Below are 18448 nucleotides of genomic sequence, written 5' to 3'. Positions count from 1 at the left end.
AATTTTTAATTTTTTGCTATTTATAATTTTTTTCTTTTAGTCCCACTATTCAACCTCGTCCCCATTGCTTACTTTATTTCCAACCTGGTTTCCAATAGTAAGCCCTGGATAGGAAACTTTCTCCCTGTATCCTGATTCGATACCGCATTTTGCTAGTAATGGATTTTTACCGTGTAGTTGGTGTTGTTATATCCAACGTGCATTACGTGTTTTCACGATCATTGTAATTAAAACATCCACGCCTTCTCAAAAATACTCCTTTCCTTTCAAGTTTGCTTTTATTAACCTGAAATGTAATACTGCGAATTAGCGGGCCAGATCGTAACATTTTAACTTTAAAAAAAAATGTGTTTTCATGACTTACAGCGCGACGAATTGATGTTGTTTTTACCCCAGACACCGCATACAAAAACAAACGCTAATGTAACGCACGTGTAGGCGCCAGACTATTCCTCATTTGCATACGTGTTCAAAAATCTTGCACATGCAAATGATCCAATACCAGGGTGAGAGAGTTCATAACTTAAAGGAAACATGCAGTGGAAATTCAGCTCATCTTGTTTTCATGCACATTACTATGTGTTGCAACAATACATACAAGATCTTAATACTTGTTTTCTTTGGAAGTGACAAGAAAGTGGTATTTTTTAAATTATTAGTAAATCCTTTCATCAATATATAAGAGGGCGCTATTTTGCTTTTGTCAAACAAGGTACTCCTTGCCAAAGGTGCGTTATGAACAGTACAAAAATTAGTCCTTCAAAATTACCCACAACATTATTTTTTGAAGAAATATTTGCCACTACGATTGTCCAAATAAGCTGTTTTACATGATAAACAATAAAAAGCGGAATTTACTCCAAGAAAATGAAGAAAACTTTGATATATATTTGTATACACAAAGCTATGGAGACGGTTCTGCCTTGAATGACATCACGCTTTGGCTCATGAATATGGAAATTTTCATTAGCATAAAAACTTTGAAACTTAAAATGTTGAAATTTCTCTTTTTTACTGCTTCCGAGGAGGTGGAAACTTCATGGCAAGAAAGCTGTTTTAAATGTATTTAAGTCATATAAATCCTATTACATGTTCCCGTTAACTGGACAGTGTTTCATAAAATAGTTGTCTACCCGACCACTCTGCGTTTGTAACAACAAACGCGAACCTCTAGTTATTTTTCCCCCCGTGATGTTGATGCATGTAGGTCTACATCGAGCAAATTAAAACTAATAACCAAATAGATATTTAGTATGATTGAAAGGCTGTGAATGTGACAGATGGCTAGGCGTCTGGCTGCAGATGTTTCCCTCGTAATTGTGGATCTTCGTTTGAATGAATTTTGTGCATACAGCATTTTCAAAAAACAGTGTCCAATTTTGGGGTGATGGCTTTGGAAAGAGTAAGGGCCCCGTCCCCCCCCCCCAGTAGGCGCCAGACTATTCCTAATTTGCATACGTGTTTAAAAAACTTGCACATGCAAATGATCCAATACCAGGGTGAGAGAGCAGGTAGTGGTGGGCGCGTACTGCTCGACACCCCGGGGACGATGTTTAACACGATTGGACCTTGGTGATAATGTGGCCTATTTTCGAGTAGTATAATAGGGGTGTAAGTGGCGCCACCTACGTCAAAATAGTCCGCCCCAAAAACAAAACCCCAATTTTTTTCTGCGGCCAAAAATTGTGGGCAAAATTTTTTGACAACAATTTTACTTCTAAAAAATTGGGGAAAAAAATGGGAGGCCCACCCCCCCCAAGCCATATCCTGGGTGCGCCACTGCCATGCTGCATTATCATACTCGGATGAATGTTGTTCACACGAGGTATGGCAAGATTGCCACACCCATAGAAATTGCAACAACACCAGACACAGACCAAAAGGCATAAAGCCAGGAAAAGGCATAAAGCCAGGAAAAGGCATAAAGCCAGGATTGCGTGCAACTAATCTTTAATTGATCTTTAATCTTTAATCTTTAATGATCAAAACACACTTGTTCAATGTACATTATGTCCTTATGCTTCTGTTTCAACTCCGATCGACTCACAGTCAATTATGAAACCCTCCAATGGAAAAAACTCTCCAAGGTTCTACTGTTGAGAATATCTTAGTATCAGCAAAGGCACCAGTGGTACAGCCTGCACGCTGCCTATCAGTAGAAAGGCTGCTGTGTAACTTCCGGTCAAGTCGTAAACAAAACCTTAAAACAGAGACAGAAGGTAAAATTGAAATCGGGAAGTCTCGAAGAATGGTTTGACATTGTTGATCTTTTACGCCATTGCATGGTGTGATGCACATTGCCAGTGATGCCACACAAGTAACACCATGAATTAAAGTGCTTCCTAATAATTATTACTTGTATGTTGAAACTACATACTAGACTACTCCATGCAGTGAAGAAAGTGGCGTAAGGAAACGACACTCATTCATTAGGCTTATACGTACCAGGCAGAAATCCCAAAGCGACTAATAATAGCGTCACCTTTAGCCCGATCCAGCCAAAAGCACCCGCCAATAGCTCGACACCAAGAACCTGCTTGACGAGAACATCCATCTGGCAGGACAAGACCCCGTCACTGAACAAAATCAGCACCGCTGACGTCATCATTGGCCAAAAAGAAGTCAGCAAAGAGGAGGCAAGGTACGAGACGGAACTCATAACGAGGCAAACGGCAACCAGAGTCCACGAGGACATCACTCCGCGGTCGGTGATCGGTCCCTGACTGATTGTACCAAACAGGTTCGCAATGCCCGCGATGGTCACGAAAGACCCCGCCTCCTCCAAAGTGAACCCGTTGGACTGCGCCTGGGACACGAAATACACAATCCACATGAGGTACGCGTAGATCGTGCAGCAATATATGACGGCCACCAACCAGTAGCGCGAATTGAGAAGTAGTCCCACCTCGAAGTTCTTAGAGACGAACTTCCACAGCGAACCACAGTGAGAACGGAGAGTGCTCTCATGTGCTGATGACGAATTAGTGTGTTCGGTCTGGGGGAGCGTTTGGTATGCGTTTGACTGATCGAGCTCAGGCTGCCTCGTTGCTACCATAACGGCGCCACTCGCAACAGAATGCATGGTGATGGCTCCCACTAGTAACATGGTTCCTCTCCAGCCGTAGGTGTCTAAGAAAAGCTGGACCAGGGGCGCGAAGACGATCAGTCCCACGGAGTAGCCGGTCCGTGCGATGCCATTGGCTGTGGCGTAGTTCTTGGTAAAACAGCGTCCGACAGCCTCCTTTGCAACGACATTAGATATACCTATGGCAGTACCTTCAAAGATATAATATAAAAAAAGTATCCCCTACTTGATCTACGTTAATTGCCAAAAACTAGCAACTAATATCTCACATTAATGTCTTATTGTAACCCCGATTATGTACATTGCTTTATACATAGTTTTTCCTGCACATTTTGAAACTTAATTTTGAAACTTAGTTTGCTTTTCATAATAAATAATTATAGGCCTACTTATTTCTTGCGTGAAATGGAAAATACGCAATTTCATTTGCCTGTGTATACCCTATTTCTTTCAGTTGTTGACGCATAAAATTGTCAACGAACTAAATAAATATTGAAAAAGATTACAATTTTGCATAGTAATTGTTACATGAAAAATGCTTATTTAAGGTTTAAAGACCTACGTTACACGGAGACTAACAGACACAAAAAAGTAAATATGTAAAAATGAACAGATGAAAACGTAAAAATACGGAAGATGGCCTACAATTATGAGATGAATTTGAATGAAATTTATATAACATTGATTGCAAAATGACGGAATCGATTCATCTATTGCACGTTCAGCAATAATTGCAGACGACGAAATTGAATTGTCTTTCACGAAAAAGTATGGCGAAAATGAGCGACCAAAGACGAAATTGAAAATGATGTATGAAGGATCATGAATTTTCAAGACGAAATTGAGGTCATTACAGAACCGAGCCCAATCTAGCTAATGCATTTTGGGGGTAATTAGCGCCTCTGCACTCTTATCTGAGATTAAGTAGGTATCCGTTACACTGAGTGGAGCCCAGGACTAACCGACATTATTGCCACTTCAGGAGTGGTTATTATTAGTTACGCAACACACAATACGCCGCACACAAACCCTTTACACCCCCGTGGTCAGCATTATGCCCGTGTGAAGCAATTATTAAGATGTTCATCTCAACTTGAAGGTTCAACAGCATGCTAGCTCTGCGTTATATACTTCGTACACAACTGACGACTGGGATTTGATGTATCATTGTCACGTTAGGTATACAATTTCCTTAAAACAAATGGATACAACAAAATTGATAAGAAACATTAAAAAATAATTACACGAAAAGTTCATTTCAGCTGATGTCGTAGATTCTCTTGTATTTTGCACTGAATCACACACTCAATGCATTTATTGACAACTTCCTATAATAAGGGAATAAATGTGTGCTCCGGAGGTTTTTATCACTAGAGTCTGGGTGCTGATAATTACCCGAGCCGGAGGCGAGGGTAATTAAGCGGTATTAAACAGAGTGATAAATACCGACCGAGCACATATTTATTCCCATTCATAAATACCTTATCCGTAAAAAAAATATCAAATAATTCGTTCAAAAAATCCCGATTTTGTTCAACAAGTTCACTTCATGCTTTTTGAAACATCCCTCTAGCAAAATAATGGAGTGTTCAGCTGGCGAGTAAGATGTAAACAACCCTTTTATGGAGATTGACGCGCGCGTAACATGTTCTGCGCGATGTCACGCAGAACGCACCTGGGGCGTTGCGTTTTGAATTTAGAACTATAAAATTCTGACTCGCTTGTAGTGTTGCGCATGCCTACATGAGGATTGTGAACGTTCAACCAATGAAACGGTAAGAGGCACTGGATTTTTAGGAGTCCACATTTTATTGTGACACTGGAAAAGTGTTTAAGACCAGCTAGCCATGTCTTTAACCTTTATCATCCGTTTAAGACCGGCCACGTGACGGGCTCTCGACCAATAGGAATAGCTAAACTGTCTGAGGTATTTATGAATGTGATTTATTGAGTTACTGATATGCCAATGATTAAAAGTGTGAAATACAAATACTGTACAAAAATGAAAATGCACGGTACACGCATGGGTCTAGTATACCCAATCTAGGTAAAGCATGATACATCAAGCAATCAGTTCAGACCCCGCATGATTAAACTTGTGACAAACTTGCACTGCCCCTGGAACAAACTTTTGCCATGGGGTGCTGGAATAAAGGACGGACAAAATTAATGCGAAAGCGGAGCGCAAAGCCCTTACGTCGTGGCTTAATTTGGATTATATAACTGACATACAGATCCTAGTCATTTGATTGGTGGAACTCACATCACGTGCATTCGTTATTGCTCCCATTCATGCCACGGCTCAAAAAGTACTATCCGCCCATGGGGAATGGGAGATACTATTCAACAGTTAGGATCATGACGCGGTATTTGTGTGCAAATGCATGCTGGTGTGCGCGTTCAGCGTTGCGCGTAGCGCGTATTGTTCCAAACAGCCAGCGCTACAGCTTTGGGTTCAAACATTTTCGTGAAGGGATGGTTTGGAAGAGGCAAATACATTTTCCTCCAGGTTTGTATTGAAATAAAAGTTCAAATATATCAAATGACAAGGATCTATATGTCAGTTACATAAAACAAATATTGAGTGGCTTTAAATTGTGAAATGGGAGGAATATTATCGCTCGGTAATATCTGGACTTTTCCATTTCACTCGGCTTCGCCTCGTGAAATGGAAAAGTCCAGATTTTACATTGCGATAATATTCCTCCCATTCCACGCTGAGCCACTCAATATTTGTATAATATAGATGCTCTGTGGTGCAATCTGGGGGTGATTCCTGGCCACTTTCATTTGACTTTGCTAGCAAACGTTTTTTGAGATTATGAAGACAATTTATTTCATTATTTTGTTTAGAATATACTGTTGCTCTTAAAACGTTTAACTGTACTGAAAAGTGGAGAACGCTGTATTTTTATCTCCAGTATTGGTTCCATTTCATTCTGGAAAAAGAATTGTATCGTTATGCATGACATCGCATGTAAATATTATTGTTGCAAGGCTGCTTTCTTACATTTAGTAAATTCCTTCGTGTATGTTTTGTTTTATTACGGCGTGGGGCCACAGGGCCAGGGGCCACTTTAGTTCTATCTCACCAAACAATGTAGCTCTCGATGTATGCAGTGTTATTTGTTTGTTACAGAGAATGGCAAATATAAAAGACTAAAAGACCGAATGCATCTTTATGTTTATGCTCGGTAGATAGCAAGTTTGGGGCTAGGCAAGGATTTATCGGTCTACTGAGATTTTATGAGGAAAAAGTTGCAGAGGATGATGAATAGCTTTTTTATGGCAGGGATTTATCGGTCTACTGAGATTTTATGAGAAAAAAACTTGCAGAGGTAAAACATGAATAGCTTTTTGATTAAAACGAAAATACACTGGAATTGTAGCATGACTATAGTTTCAATAAAAGCCCGTCCCACTCCTTTTAGGTTGGGGTTGTGTCACGGTGAACCTTGCTATTTGTTAATCTTGAGTACAAAATGCTAGCAACGTCAATGAAACTTTTAAAAGAAAAGAAAAACCTTCAGGGGCAAGGTATAAACATTTGCCCCTATTAAAAGATCGAATGAAAAAAAACCTGGCAAGCATAAACAACTTTGCCACCATCGTCATGGCCGAGGTTATTGCTTCTGGGTCAAAGCTTCCATCATGGCGGAAATATCAGAGACATGTCATAATTTTGGATACCTTGAGAAGAAATATCGATTCTGCACTGCCTGAAGATTTAGAAAATACCTCCTCTTGATATTTTACAGTGTTGAGCTAGACTTTCGAAGCGCCGCGCTTAGCCGCAGCAAAACTAGAAACAAACAAAACGAAGGAGATATTTGTAGAGCAAGCATAATGTATAGCGTAGCGGCGCAATTTCATCGTCGCGTAGAACACTGCTGGCTGGAACACATTTTTGCCTAGGAGAAGGGGGTGCTGAAGCATATTCCAGCACCCCAATACAAAAAGTTGGGGGTGCTGCAGCATCCACAGCACCCCCGTTCCCGGGGGCTTGAAACTTGACTGTTATTATTCAGAAACTTAGACCATGCTTCCAGAAGAAGCATTAGGCTATGCCCATACGGAAGATTATGGAAAACAACATGGTCAGTAAAAACCATTGGCCAGAGTTTTTTTTATGGAAGTCGGCCTAGTGGCCCAAGTGCCATTTTGTTACATATTTTCAGAAGCTGTCAAAGTAACAGAAAATGAGTAGGAGAAAAACACCTTCCTTCATATTACTGTTCCACAAAATTGAGCTTATATACATAAACTATTTGTTATTCAAAAACAGCTTCATCGTGTGTACTTAACGAAAAGTTAAAACCACAAACGTGCGACTGCAAGGCGAAATAACTTTTGACGTTTTAAGAAAACCCCGAACTGATGACTAATAAACACATAAATCTCATATTGGGTATAAACTTCTCTAAGTCATAGATGCAATTTGTATAATTATATGTTTGAGTACTATTAGGTTGACATCACATTGCTTTTTAATCGTTTTTGTTGTTGTTGCGAAGACTATTGTTTTGTACTGCGGAAAAGAAATTGTAAGAATGTTCAATCAACCAACCAAGAGATAATGAACTGACTTGTATGGGTTGTTAGTTTTTCGTTGACTGAATTGAGTGGCGATTACTTATAAAAATGAGTACAAAAATTGTTTTGAGTACACCTACTTCTGAATATTCAAAACACTCTGTAAAAAGGATGACATATCACCAAACTATTGGATATTTGTCCAGATTTTATTTGAACATAAACCCTGTTAAGTGTTGCATATTTCCAGAGTGATTCAGTCATCGGATTTCTGTTGAAAAGTAAATTAGAGCTTACTTTTATCATAGCTCAATGCTTTGATTCACCTTCCCACTATAAGGGGAGAAATTCTGTTGACAATTTAAAGCTTATTTTAATCGGCGCTCTTCATAAGGGGCGGATTTAAAATGTTGACAATTTAGAGCTTAATTCCTTTGATTTGCCCTCTCAACAAAGGGACGGATTTCAATTTAACGTTGAGAGCTTACTTTGATTCGCCCTCTCAATATTAGGGTCGATTTCTGTTGGCAATTTAGAGCACTCTTTGATTCACCCTCTCAATAATAAGGTGCGGATTTCTGTGGACAACTTAGAGGTTAAACTCACCGTCCCAGTTAAGGTGGCGGATTTCTGATGACAATTAAACTGAGGAGTAATTACTTTGATTCGCCCTCCAAAAATTGGGGGCGGATTTTTAAAGTTAGGGGGCCTATATTGATTCGCACTCCCAATAAGGGTGCACATTTCTGTTGACAATATAAAGCTCATTTTGACCCTTCCCCCCCCCCCACTTTAAAAGTTAAACATATTCAGAAACAAAGTCCTTTAAAGACCCATCTTAAAAACAAGAAAAAAAGATTTTATCAATCGTATTGTTTGCCTAACCAGGGTTGTAAATAAAGACATTGTATACTACAGTTGTTGGCAGTTGTTGGAACAAGTATTCTGAGTCAATTTCTTTGTTGTTCCAAACAGTCAGAATACACAATAAATTGTCTTTTTGTGTGTGTGATGAAACAGGCTTTAGGGTCATTGCGTTAACATGTTGATATTCTCTGAACGGATTGAGCAAATTCAGTATTTTTTCATCTAACAATAGCTTATGAAATTGGCTTTCCATTCATTATTATTTTGGTACTACATATTGTTTTAAATATGAAATTTATTTTTGGGGGTTTGCCTCCGCTTTTTTTTTTAATCACCCATTAATAGCATTTGGTCCAGTTAAAGTGTTCAGACAAGCACGCGTAAAGGAATCCCAAGGTTCATATAATTTCACGTCAAAGTCGTCTCGATCTTGATTATATTTTCCTAACCAATGCTAACCATGATCGCTATCCTTGCTCCAAGCATCCAAGAATGCTCCAAGTAAAATTGTTCCGTGCTCTATGCTTCAGCCACCTGAATCACACAGCTGCATTGTACATACACAATGTACATGCTATCCTACAATCTAGCTCCATGATAATAGCATCATATGGATGGTCACACACTGGCATGGGTAACGCCTATACTGACCACGGCCTGCAAGTCACTGCTCTTAGCTAGTGGATCAGTTACAACTGACCAAAAGTAGGCTCTTATCAGTCTAAACATGCTAAAACATCAGGTAATCCGCTGCAGGGTCTGCATGCGTCATTAGGCTTGAACCTCAGAAACTGAGGTTTGAGAAAATGCATTAGATTGGGCTCAGTTCTGTAATGGTAGCGAAAATGAAACGCGTGTTCAGAGCGATTCTCAATTTCAGACGAAAATGATTGACCGATTTTCAGAAGTGATTGAACATTTTAGGAAATTGGCCGGGAAAACCTGTATTAAACAAATTCGATGGAAATATTATTTAACATTTTAATTAACATTAGATTTATAAGCTCCATGATGACTGGAAAGAAGCTGGAGTATCTCTGCGAATCTGTTTGCTACTAGAATCTGTTTGCTACGAGTGTTAAATTAATCGGGAAAACCGATACATTTCATGTGGAAATTCAATGAAGTTGAAATCGTTGTTTTTCAATGTTTTTGAATACAACCTGCCAGTAACGTGTACAGCAACGCCAGTTGCAGAGAGTTCTCGACGAACGATCCGGCAATGGCCGCTGCACTCATCATCACGCCACCCGTCATCATGACGTAACCAGCCCCAAAGCGCCTGCTCACTAATCCTCCGAAAGGAGCTGTGGAGACGTAAAATATTTGATTTTGAGTTGATCAAAGGATGGAACATCCTTGTTTCTAGATGCGAATGAAGTTGGATAACAATTAAGTAGGATAACAATTGAGTAGGATACCATACAGTGAAAATTCTGTTCGGCTATGTTGCGTTTTGGGCACAATGATGATGTCTGTAGTAAATTAAGAGTAATATAATCAACTTGTCATGATAGTAAATCATGTTCTGACCAGACCACCGAAGAAATAATAATGATCGTGCAGTTTATTTTCCGCACGTATATCAGTTCACACAATGTCAACATTTATGTGTATTTGATTTTAAAATAATGACTGTGAAATAGAATGAAAATGGTATTGCTGAAGGGACCCATTTGAAACCGATGCATGGAGAAAATTAAAATCCTAATTATATTTTTAAAGTATCATATTCACATGTAGTCTGGGTTGCATTACAACCAACAATTATTACATTTAGATAGTGGCTTACAGTCATGCATTCATTCATTCATTCTTCATTATTCATTATTTTTACCACATCTCTTTCATTAAGTGACAAGGCATCAATACATACATGTAGTTTTGGGTATTATAAAGTTCGAGCTTGTTTTACAAAATATATTTATATACACTTTGGGCGCATTATTTTCTAATTAGAGATGGTGGAAGGGGATCCCCAAAAAGCGGAGCTTGTCGAGTAGGGATCCCCTTTAACATGGATTAATACAAACATTTAATGAAAAACAAATGAAAAACAATTGAACGTATACATTTTAAATTGTACATAACACACGGAAAAACATAATATTGCTGATCAGAAAAAAAAAATACAGAGTAGTAACCCAGTAAGAAGATTAATCTGAGCTATTATAATTTGATAGTAAATTCGATTTAAGTTTGGATTTAAATAATGGAAGGCTACGAGTGCCCTGGAGTGATTTATGTAAGGACTTCCAGTACTTAGGGCCTTCATGCCTAATTGTCTTTTTGTAAACAGTTGTGCTTGCAAATGAAAGTGAAATTATCTACGTTGTCGGGTAAAATGGTGATGTATAGTTTCGTTTCTGCAGAACATTTGTGCAATGGGATTTGGAAGTAAATTATTGTTCAAACGATGCCTGAAGGCTCCAAGCTGAAGTGAATAAATGTCATTGACCTTGAGTGTTTTATGTTTACAGAAAAGAGGATTTGAATGTTCTAGTCTGTCGACAGAATTAATAACTCTCAATGCCCGTTTTTGTAGGTTAAGAAAACTATTCAAATAACTAGCTGCACAATTCCCCCATGCTAGGATACCATAGTTCAAATAAGGCAAAATCAATGTATTATACAGCATAAACAGTACTTCCTGTGGGAAAAAGGCTTTGAGCTTACTAATGACACCTTTATTTCTAGAGATAATAGAACAAATGTTGTTAACTTGAATTTTCCAAGAGAGAGTAGGATCAATATATAATCCCAAAAATTTTACACAATCAGAATAGGGCAATTTTATGTTATCGATATATATATCAGGTAAATGGAACATGTTTTAGCGGAAAATAGCATGCAGGTTGTTTTCTTGATATTAAGGGATAATTTGTTTGCTTTAAACCATTCAGAAATTTTAAGTAATTCTTGGTTAACTAAATCAGCAAGTACATCAATGTTGTTATGACTAAGAAATAACTTACTGTCATCAGCAAACATAATGAAGGAAAATAGATCTGATGATTTGTTAAAATCATAAATAGAGAACAGTAAAGGTCCAAGTATTGATCCGTGAGGAACTCCATGGGATTTTGTTTAAGAGATAATGTAATTGATATGATGAGTAATTGATATACGCATGAGTAATTGATATACGCATGAAAACGCTCAGTCAATTGTAATACAGTACAACACCCATGCATGCGCTTCTTCGCAACGCCATAAATATAATACACACAGTTGAATTAAATTGCAGTTTAGAAAAATACTGTCAGTGTTACCTACGAATCCACCTGTTGCGGATGTCAGTGACGCTATCCAGCCGAGAATCCACATTTGGGAGGTCAGTTGGATTTGCAAAATCGGCAGCATTATCCCGAGACCTTTGGTAATGCCGGTCACCATGAGGTTTCTGGTCCAGAGCGCGAGGACCGCTACCCAGCCGGGCCTTCCGCCGTCCGGCCCCTCCAGACTGTTGCTCACCACCCCGCTCATAGTCCAGGGACTATTTTGGTGAAGGAACAGTGTGCGCGGTGGTTGACTTTCTTGCTCAAAGGTTTTAGAAGGGGTACCGGGTGGGCATGGACATGATATATACCTAACACATCTCGCAGTTAAGTGACACCGCCATCACGTGAATATTATGTATGGAAATAACTTATGAGTGAGATAGTCCTACATCTAAATTGCCATGGGATATTCAATAAGGTTGAAGACCAGTAAATAGGCCCCAAATTGCCTACGCCGGCCAGATCACGATTTGCATGCCCTCAAAATCTTCAGTATTTGAGAGCACTGTGGGCCATGAACTTGAGGGTTTGTTAAAAATATGGGTGGAAGTCGTGCACAGGACTGGGAGCTTGCAGTTGTGTGTAATTTGGATAAATTGGGACCCTAAAAGCGCTCTATTTTGCATTGGAGTGTAGCCATCGTTTTTCAAAATGGCGATGGGCTTCAGGACTATTTTTTAGGGGTGATCATCTTTGGATGGAAATTTCTCCTAAAAGTCATCAGTTGACCCCCCAAAAATTGAAAAGGAAATGAAAAATGATGAAATAAGCTTTAATTTGATGTGTGTCTTGAACACCTTGGAGAGTTGTAGGTATGTTTCCCAAATTTCCGAAGTGGGAGCATTATCATTGGGGTCTATGGAAGTTCATTTACTGGTCTGCTACCCTAAGATTAATCAGGAATAGTTAGAATCTTTTGGCCTGGGAACCAGACTACGAAAAATGTTGATTATATTTTCCCCCGTGATGTTGATGCATGTAGGTCTACATCGAGCTAATTAACATTAATAACCGAATAGATAATTAGTATGATTTAAAGGCTGTGAAGGTAACAGATGGCTAGGCGTCTGGATGCAGATGTTTCCCTCGTAATTGTGGATCTTTGTTTGAATGAATTTTGTGCATACTGGATTTAAAAAAAACAGTGCCCCATTTTGGGGCGATGGCTTCGGAGAGAGTGAGGGCCCCGTCTCCGCCCCCCCCCCCAAGAAATCCCTCGAGTTCGAGTCCGAAAGGGAGGCTTTTTAAAAGGTTACGAAAATTAAGAGAAATTGAAGATCAAGATGCCTCAAAGTTTTATACGCGACCGATAGGCATTCGGGCTATTTCGCAAACATGTATTATCTTCAAATCAGCAACGGCTTGTTTCATACACTTTTTTTCAAAACAAATACAGGCAAGAGTACGGAAACACTCAACATCCTAGTAATCTATCGATGATGATCTACCACTGGGATATATTGTGGCGCAAATTACTATAGCAGCGTAGTCTAGAGAGGGCGCGCTCGCGGCTGTGGGCCCTATATAAGGCCCCGGGGCAGTTGCGAGACGTCATCTGCAGACTCAGCTCAGGTAGACACAGCTCAGTAGACCGAGCGTACGCCGAGATCATCTGCGGGGAAGAGACGGTAGGCAAATTAGCTCGCGCGCGCTGACGGGCGTGTGCTGGGTGGTGCGGTGAAGTCGGGCTGGCATAAGGAGGCACGGAGTCCGCGGAGGCTACTGGAGGCGGAGTGACATACAGCGATCTGCCGATTGTAACGTGACGGAGCCGGAAGGGCGCGCTCATCTACCCGCCGCCTCGAGGAAGGATTGCGACTGGAAACGGTCGAGGGCGGGAGAGTGGAGGCGCACAGGAACGCTGGAGGCGTACGGTTCTTACCCGGGATTCAGAGGCTATCCCCAGCCAGGCATTGCCGTGCTGCATGCCCAGCACTGCCTTACCGTAGCGGCTAATGCGAGGCTACCCCTACAGAGATAATTGAGAGGCTCGGAGACCAATTACTTATTAGAGGCTAACATTATAATTTACGAGAGGTCCATCCTATGACATTGATTCTGTGTAAATAAATCAAGCAGTAATTGAGGTCATTGACTGTTGTGTACTTAATTGTCTGTCCTTGTCCATCTTTGAGGTTGAGGGGCGTGGGTGAGTGCTGCTACGCGTATAGGGCGGTATATTTCCATCTAAACGGGCCTGCATTCCCGGCTGCTGGGGTACTGATCCTAAGCTAGGTTGTCTGGGTAAAGGGACTACGGATCGGGTCACAGATATTCCCGCCACAAATGGTGTCAGAAGTGGGATTATACGCCTAGCTACCATTTGCCCACGTTCTCATCCTTGAGGAGGCGAGGACAATTATTAATAGATAGGACGCCTTAAATAGATCAGACTAAATTTAAATAAGACGAAGACACAAACTAATAATGACAGACCAGACTGCTAAGGAACTTCAGGAGGAGGTTGACGGTCTCCGAGTGGACCTCCAAGGAAGGGAGGATGAGCTCCAGCGTTCAATGGAGGAGAGTTCACGCCAGGAGGCTACAATAGAGAAACTAATGAGTAGGATATCTCGACTAGAGGATGCTTGGAAGAGCATAGGTCAGGGGACTTCGCTGGATTCAGGGGTACACACTGGACTTGCCTCAATTTCCCAGGTGCAGGACATAGGGCAGGAGGCTACTGGAGGTAACTGGACGCCTCCAAGGAGTATCATGAAGAAGAATAAGTCTTGGATGCCACAGGCACAATCAACTGGCATTAGAGGAGGCACAACGCCACCTGTGGAGGCAATCGTGGAGTTACCGAAGCCAGTGGAGGTCATAAGTGAACTAGAGAAAAGTGAGGAGCCAGCTCGTGAAATAGGAGGCGCAGGAGCCTCTAATAAGGAGACACCATGGCCTCTTAAACGAGATCAAAAAATAATCGGTGAGAAGCAGTTACAAGAGAGGCTGACTAAGAGCTCGGGTCGCCCAAGGATTGTACCAGACCGCTTCGGAGATAACCAACCGTGGATAGACTACAAGGAACACTTTGAGTCATGTAAAATAGCGAATAGATGGGATGACGAGGAGGCGGCGGTGTTTCTGTCGGCGAGCCTCCAGGGTCCGGCACTAAAGATACTTCTTCACCATGGAGACGGAGAGAAGAAGAGACATTCATACAGAGAACTTCTCAAGCTTTTGGACGGGCGTTTTGGACCTGGAGAGCGCGCAGAAAATTTCCTCTTGGAGTTAAGGAATAGGAGGCAGAAGCCGAAGGAAACCATACAGGAGCTCGGCCAGGCAGTACGTGAATTGGCGTCATTTTCGTACCCGGAGTTTACGGAAACCGCAAGGGACCGCCTCGCAAGAGGACACTTCTCTGATGCGATAGCTAGTCAGTCTATTCGAGAGGGGGTATTCCGGGCCAATCCTTCCACACTTGATGAGGCGATACGGGCAGCCTTAGCAACTGAAAACTTCGAGAAGATTGAGGCTCAAAGGAATGGGCCAAAATTCGGCACTGGAAAATGTAGGGTGCTGGAGGACGCCGTGGAGGATGTCGTTCAGCATGGCGCAGAACAACAGACGGACCAAACTTTGGACGAGGCGGGTCAAATAAAGAAGAGGCGTGACACCAGGGTATACCGTTTCCACCAGAGGCGACGTGCAACCTCAGGGGACCGGTGCTATCATTGTCAAGGGTATGGACACTTTTTACGAGATTGTCCGGAAAAGAGGAATAAAACTAAGCCTCAGGGAAACGGCAATCAGCCTCTCCTAGGACCCGAGGAAGGGCTGAAACCACAGCAGGGTCAACCCTCAATCTAAAACCAAACTCAAGTAGTAATATCCCGGAAGTTGAACGGAAGGTACTTGTGCCAACAATTTCTCCCAAGAAAGGACTTTATGTTAAGGGGAAAATTCGTTCCCTTGACATTCCGCTCCTTGTGGATACCGGAACCACTGATACAGTTATTTCAGCCGAGGTGTATTACAGAATTCCAGCTGAGAGGCGGCCGAGGCTAGAGACAGATGGCTTAAAAGTGTTTCAGGCGGATGGGACACCGATAGAAACTTTGGGTGTGGCACAAATTGAGGTTCAGGTAGGAAGAACCGTTTTTCCAGTACGTGCAGTTTTTGCAAAGGTTAAGGCACAAGGAATTCTGGGAATGGACTTTCTCATACCAACGGGAGGAATGTTGGACTTTAAGGCCTTGGAGCTCGTGTTGCATGGAGAACACATCCAGTGTACAAGCCGATGGGGAACAGCGTTATGCGCGAGGATTGTGGTAGCCAGAACTACTGTCATACCGCCGGGACATGAAACCATTATACCAGGGAGGATGGATAAGTCACTTGATTCGTTTCATGTTGGTGTGATAGAGCCAGTCGAAGGAGGCGGCGTGGTAGCGGATAAGGGCCTTATAGTTGCGAGGTCACTGGTGAACATGGATGGAGGTACACTACCGGTGCGGGTATTGAACCCAGGGAGGCAGAAGTGCATTTTGCGCTGTGGGGTTACTGCCGCCTGCCTCACCCCAGTGGATGAAGAGGATGTCGATGAGGTGCGACAGGAGGCTATGGAAAAAGGATCCGAAGATGTACATGTCCCCGGACACCTTCAGGACCTCTGGAAGCGAAGCGTTGAAGGGTTAGATACGCACTATCATTACGCCGTTGCTGGGTTGCTGTCGGAGTTCTCGGATGTATTTTCCAGAGGAGACCACGACCTAGGGAGGACTGACAGGGTGAAACACACCATAGACACCGGAAGTGCCAGACCTGTTAGGGAAAGACCGAGGCGACAACCCCTGTGTAAGCAAAAGGAGATCGACAAGCAAGTGGATGACTTGTTAAAACGGGGGATTATAGAGCCGTCCGACAGCCCGTGGGCGTCCAATGTAGTTCTCGTTCGGAAAAAGGACGGAACGCAGAGGTTTTGTGTGGATTACAGAGGGCTCAATGAAAGGACGATCAAGGACGCTTACCCCGTCCCACGAATCGATGACACCCTTGACGCACTAGCGGGGGCAAGATGGTTTTCAACCCTAGATCTTGCCTCCGGCTATTGGCAAGTCGAACTTGATGAAAAGGCTCAGAAGAAGTCTGCCTTTGTTGTGCGCGGGGGATTGTACAGCTGGAGGGTTATGCCCTTCGGTCTGTGCAATGCCCCCGCCACATTCGAGAGGCTCATGGAGAGGATAATGCGTGGCCTCCAGTGGGAAACCTTGCTCGTCTATTTAGACGATGTTATTGTGTATGGACGAACCATCATGGAGGAAATCAACCGTTTGAGGGAGGTTCTGCAGAGGTTACGTGGGGCTGGACTTAAATTAAAGCCAGGGAAATGCCACCTCTTCCGACAGCAGGTTAAGTATCTGGGACATGTGGTGTCCCCGGAGGGAGTATCTACCGATCCAGACAAGCTGGAGGCGATTAGATCTTGGCCAACTCCGACTGACGTCCGAGGACTGAGGAGTTTTCTTGGGTTGGCCTCGTATTATAGAAGATTCATCAGAGGTTTTGCTGATGTGGCTCGCCCGCTCCATAGGCTAACTGAGAAAGCACGTGTCTTCCACTGGAGTGACGAATGCCAGGAGGCGTTCCAAACCTTGAAGACTCACCTGCAAGAGGCGCCAATACTGGCATACCCAGAACCTGAGGGCAAGTTCATATTGGATACAGATGCTAGCGGAGTCGGCATTGGAGCTGTTTTGTCGCAAGTGCAAAATGGAGAGGAGCGCGTTATTGCCTACGCGAGCCGTACACTCTCCAAGCCCGAGAGGAATTATTGCGTGACGCGCAGAGAGCTCCTTGCAATTATTGTCTATCTTAAACACTTCAAGCAGTACCTATACGGACAAGAGATAACTGTACGAACAGACCATGCGGCATTAAAGTGGTTAGTCACTTTTAAGAACCCAGAGGGGCAAATCGCTCGATGGCTTGAGGTGCTTGGGCAGTACAACTATGAAATAGTGCATCGCCCTGGGAAGAAACATGGAAATGCAGACGGCCTGTCACGTCGACCGTGCAAGCAGTGTGGACGAGTGGACGACGATACTGTAGAGGCACCTACGCCGGCGGATGTGAGAGTGGTTGTGGCCGAGCCAAACGTTACCACAGACGAATTGCGGGAGGGTCAGCTGGAAGACCCCTCCATTGCCTGGGTAGTACTTGGGAAAGAGGAGTCAGGTCAGAGGCCAGATTGGAAGAGCATGTCCTCCCGTGCAACTGCGGTCAAAGTTTATTGGTCGCAATGGGACCAGCTAGAGATGAGACAGTCAGTGTTATGTCGGCGATGGGAATCGAACGACGGTAGGGAGGTAAAGTGGAAGATAGTCCTCCCAGTCGGCCTTCGAGAGGCGAAGATGGATGAGTTGCATGGAGGGAAGACCGGAGGACACTTTGGAATCAGTCGCACACTAGCAAAGTTGAGGTTGAGATATTACTGGTCTGGAATGGCGGCGGACGTGAGAGCCTGGTGCAGGAAATGCAATATCTGTGCTAAACGAAAGTCGCCTGCTCGGAAAAGGCGTGCACCACTCAGACAGTACCGAATCGGCGCTCCGATGGAAAGGGTGGCGTTGGATCTCGTCGGCCCAATGCCGGCGACGGAGAGAGGCAACAAATGGGTGCTTGTTATAGCCGACTACTTCACCAAGTGGATGGAGGCTTACGCCCTCCCCGACAGTAC

At 42.8% G+C, this 18448-nt stretch overlaps 1 protein-coding gene across 1 annotated transcript; it reads right to left on the bottom strand.

The window, feature by feature from the left end:
- Nucleotides 1-2090: 2090 nt before the first annotated feature.
- Nucleotides 2091-12291, bottom strand: LOC119734008 (monocarboxylate transporter 12-like). The gene is made up of 4 exons (XM_038207386.1): nt 11758-12291; nt 9649-9792; nt 2446-3276; nt 2091-2200 (listed from the first exon to the last, which is right to left on the bottom strand). The coding sequence occupies exons 1-4, from the start codon at nt 11969-11971 to the stop codon at nt 2091-2093; spliced, it is 1299 nt and encodes a 432-aa protein (XP_038063314.1). The 5' UTR covers nt 11972-12291.
- Between the last annotated feature and the right edge of the window lie 6157 nt (nt 12292-18448).

Source organism: Patiria miniata, unplaced genomic scaffold (assembly GCF_015706575.1).
Source record: "Patiria miniata isolate m_02_andy unplaced genomic scaffold, ASM1570657v1 HiC_scaffold_26, whole genome shotgun sequence".
Taxonomy (NCBI): Eukaryota; Metazoa; Echinodermata; class Asteroidea; order Valvatida; family Asterinidae; genus Patiria; species Patiria miniata.
Note: the sequence above shows the minus strand (reverse complement) of the source record. Positions and strands in the feature narration are given on the sequence as shown.

Coding starts and splice junctions, on each gene's coding strand:
- LOC119734008 (XM_038207386.1), bottom strand. CDS start 11,971: ATGAGCGGGGTGGTGAGCAACAGTCTGGAGGGGCCGGACGGCGGAAGG. Junction 9,793..11,757: donor CGCAACAGGTGGATTCGTAG/GTAACACTGACA, acceptor ACGTCTCCACAG/CTCCTTTCGGAGGATTAGTG. Junction 2,201..2,445: donor CGCTTTGGGATTTCTGCCTG/GTACGTATAAGC, acceptor CTCTGTTTTAAG/GTTTTGTTTACGACTTGACC.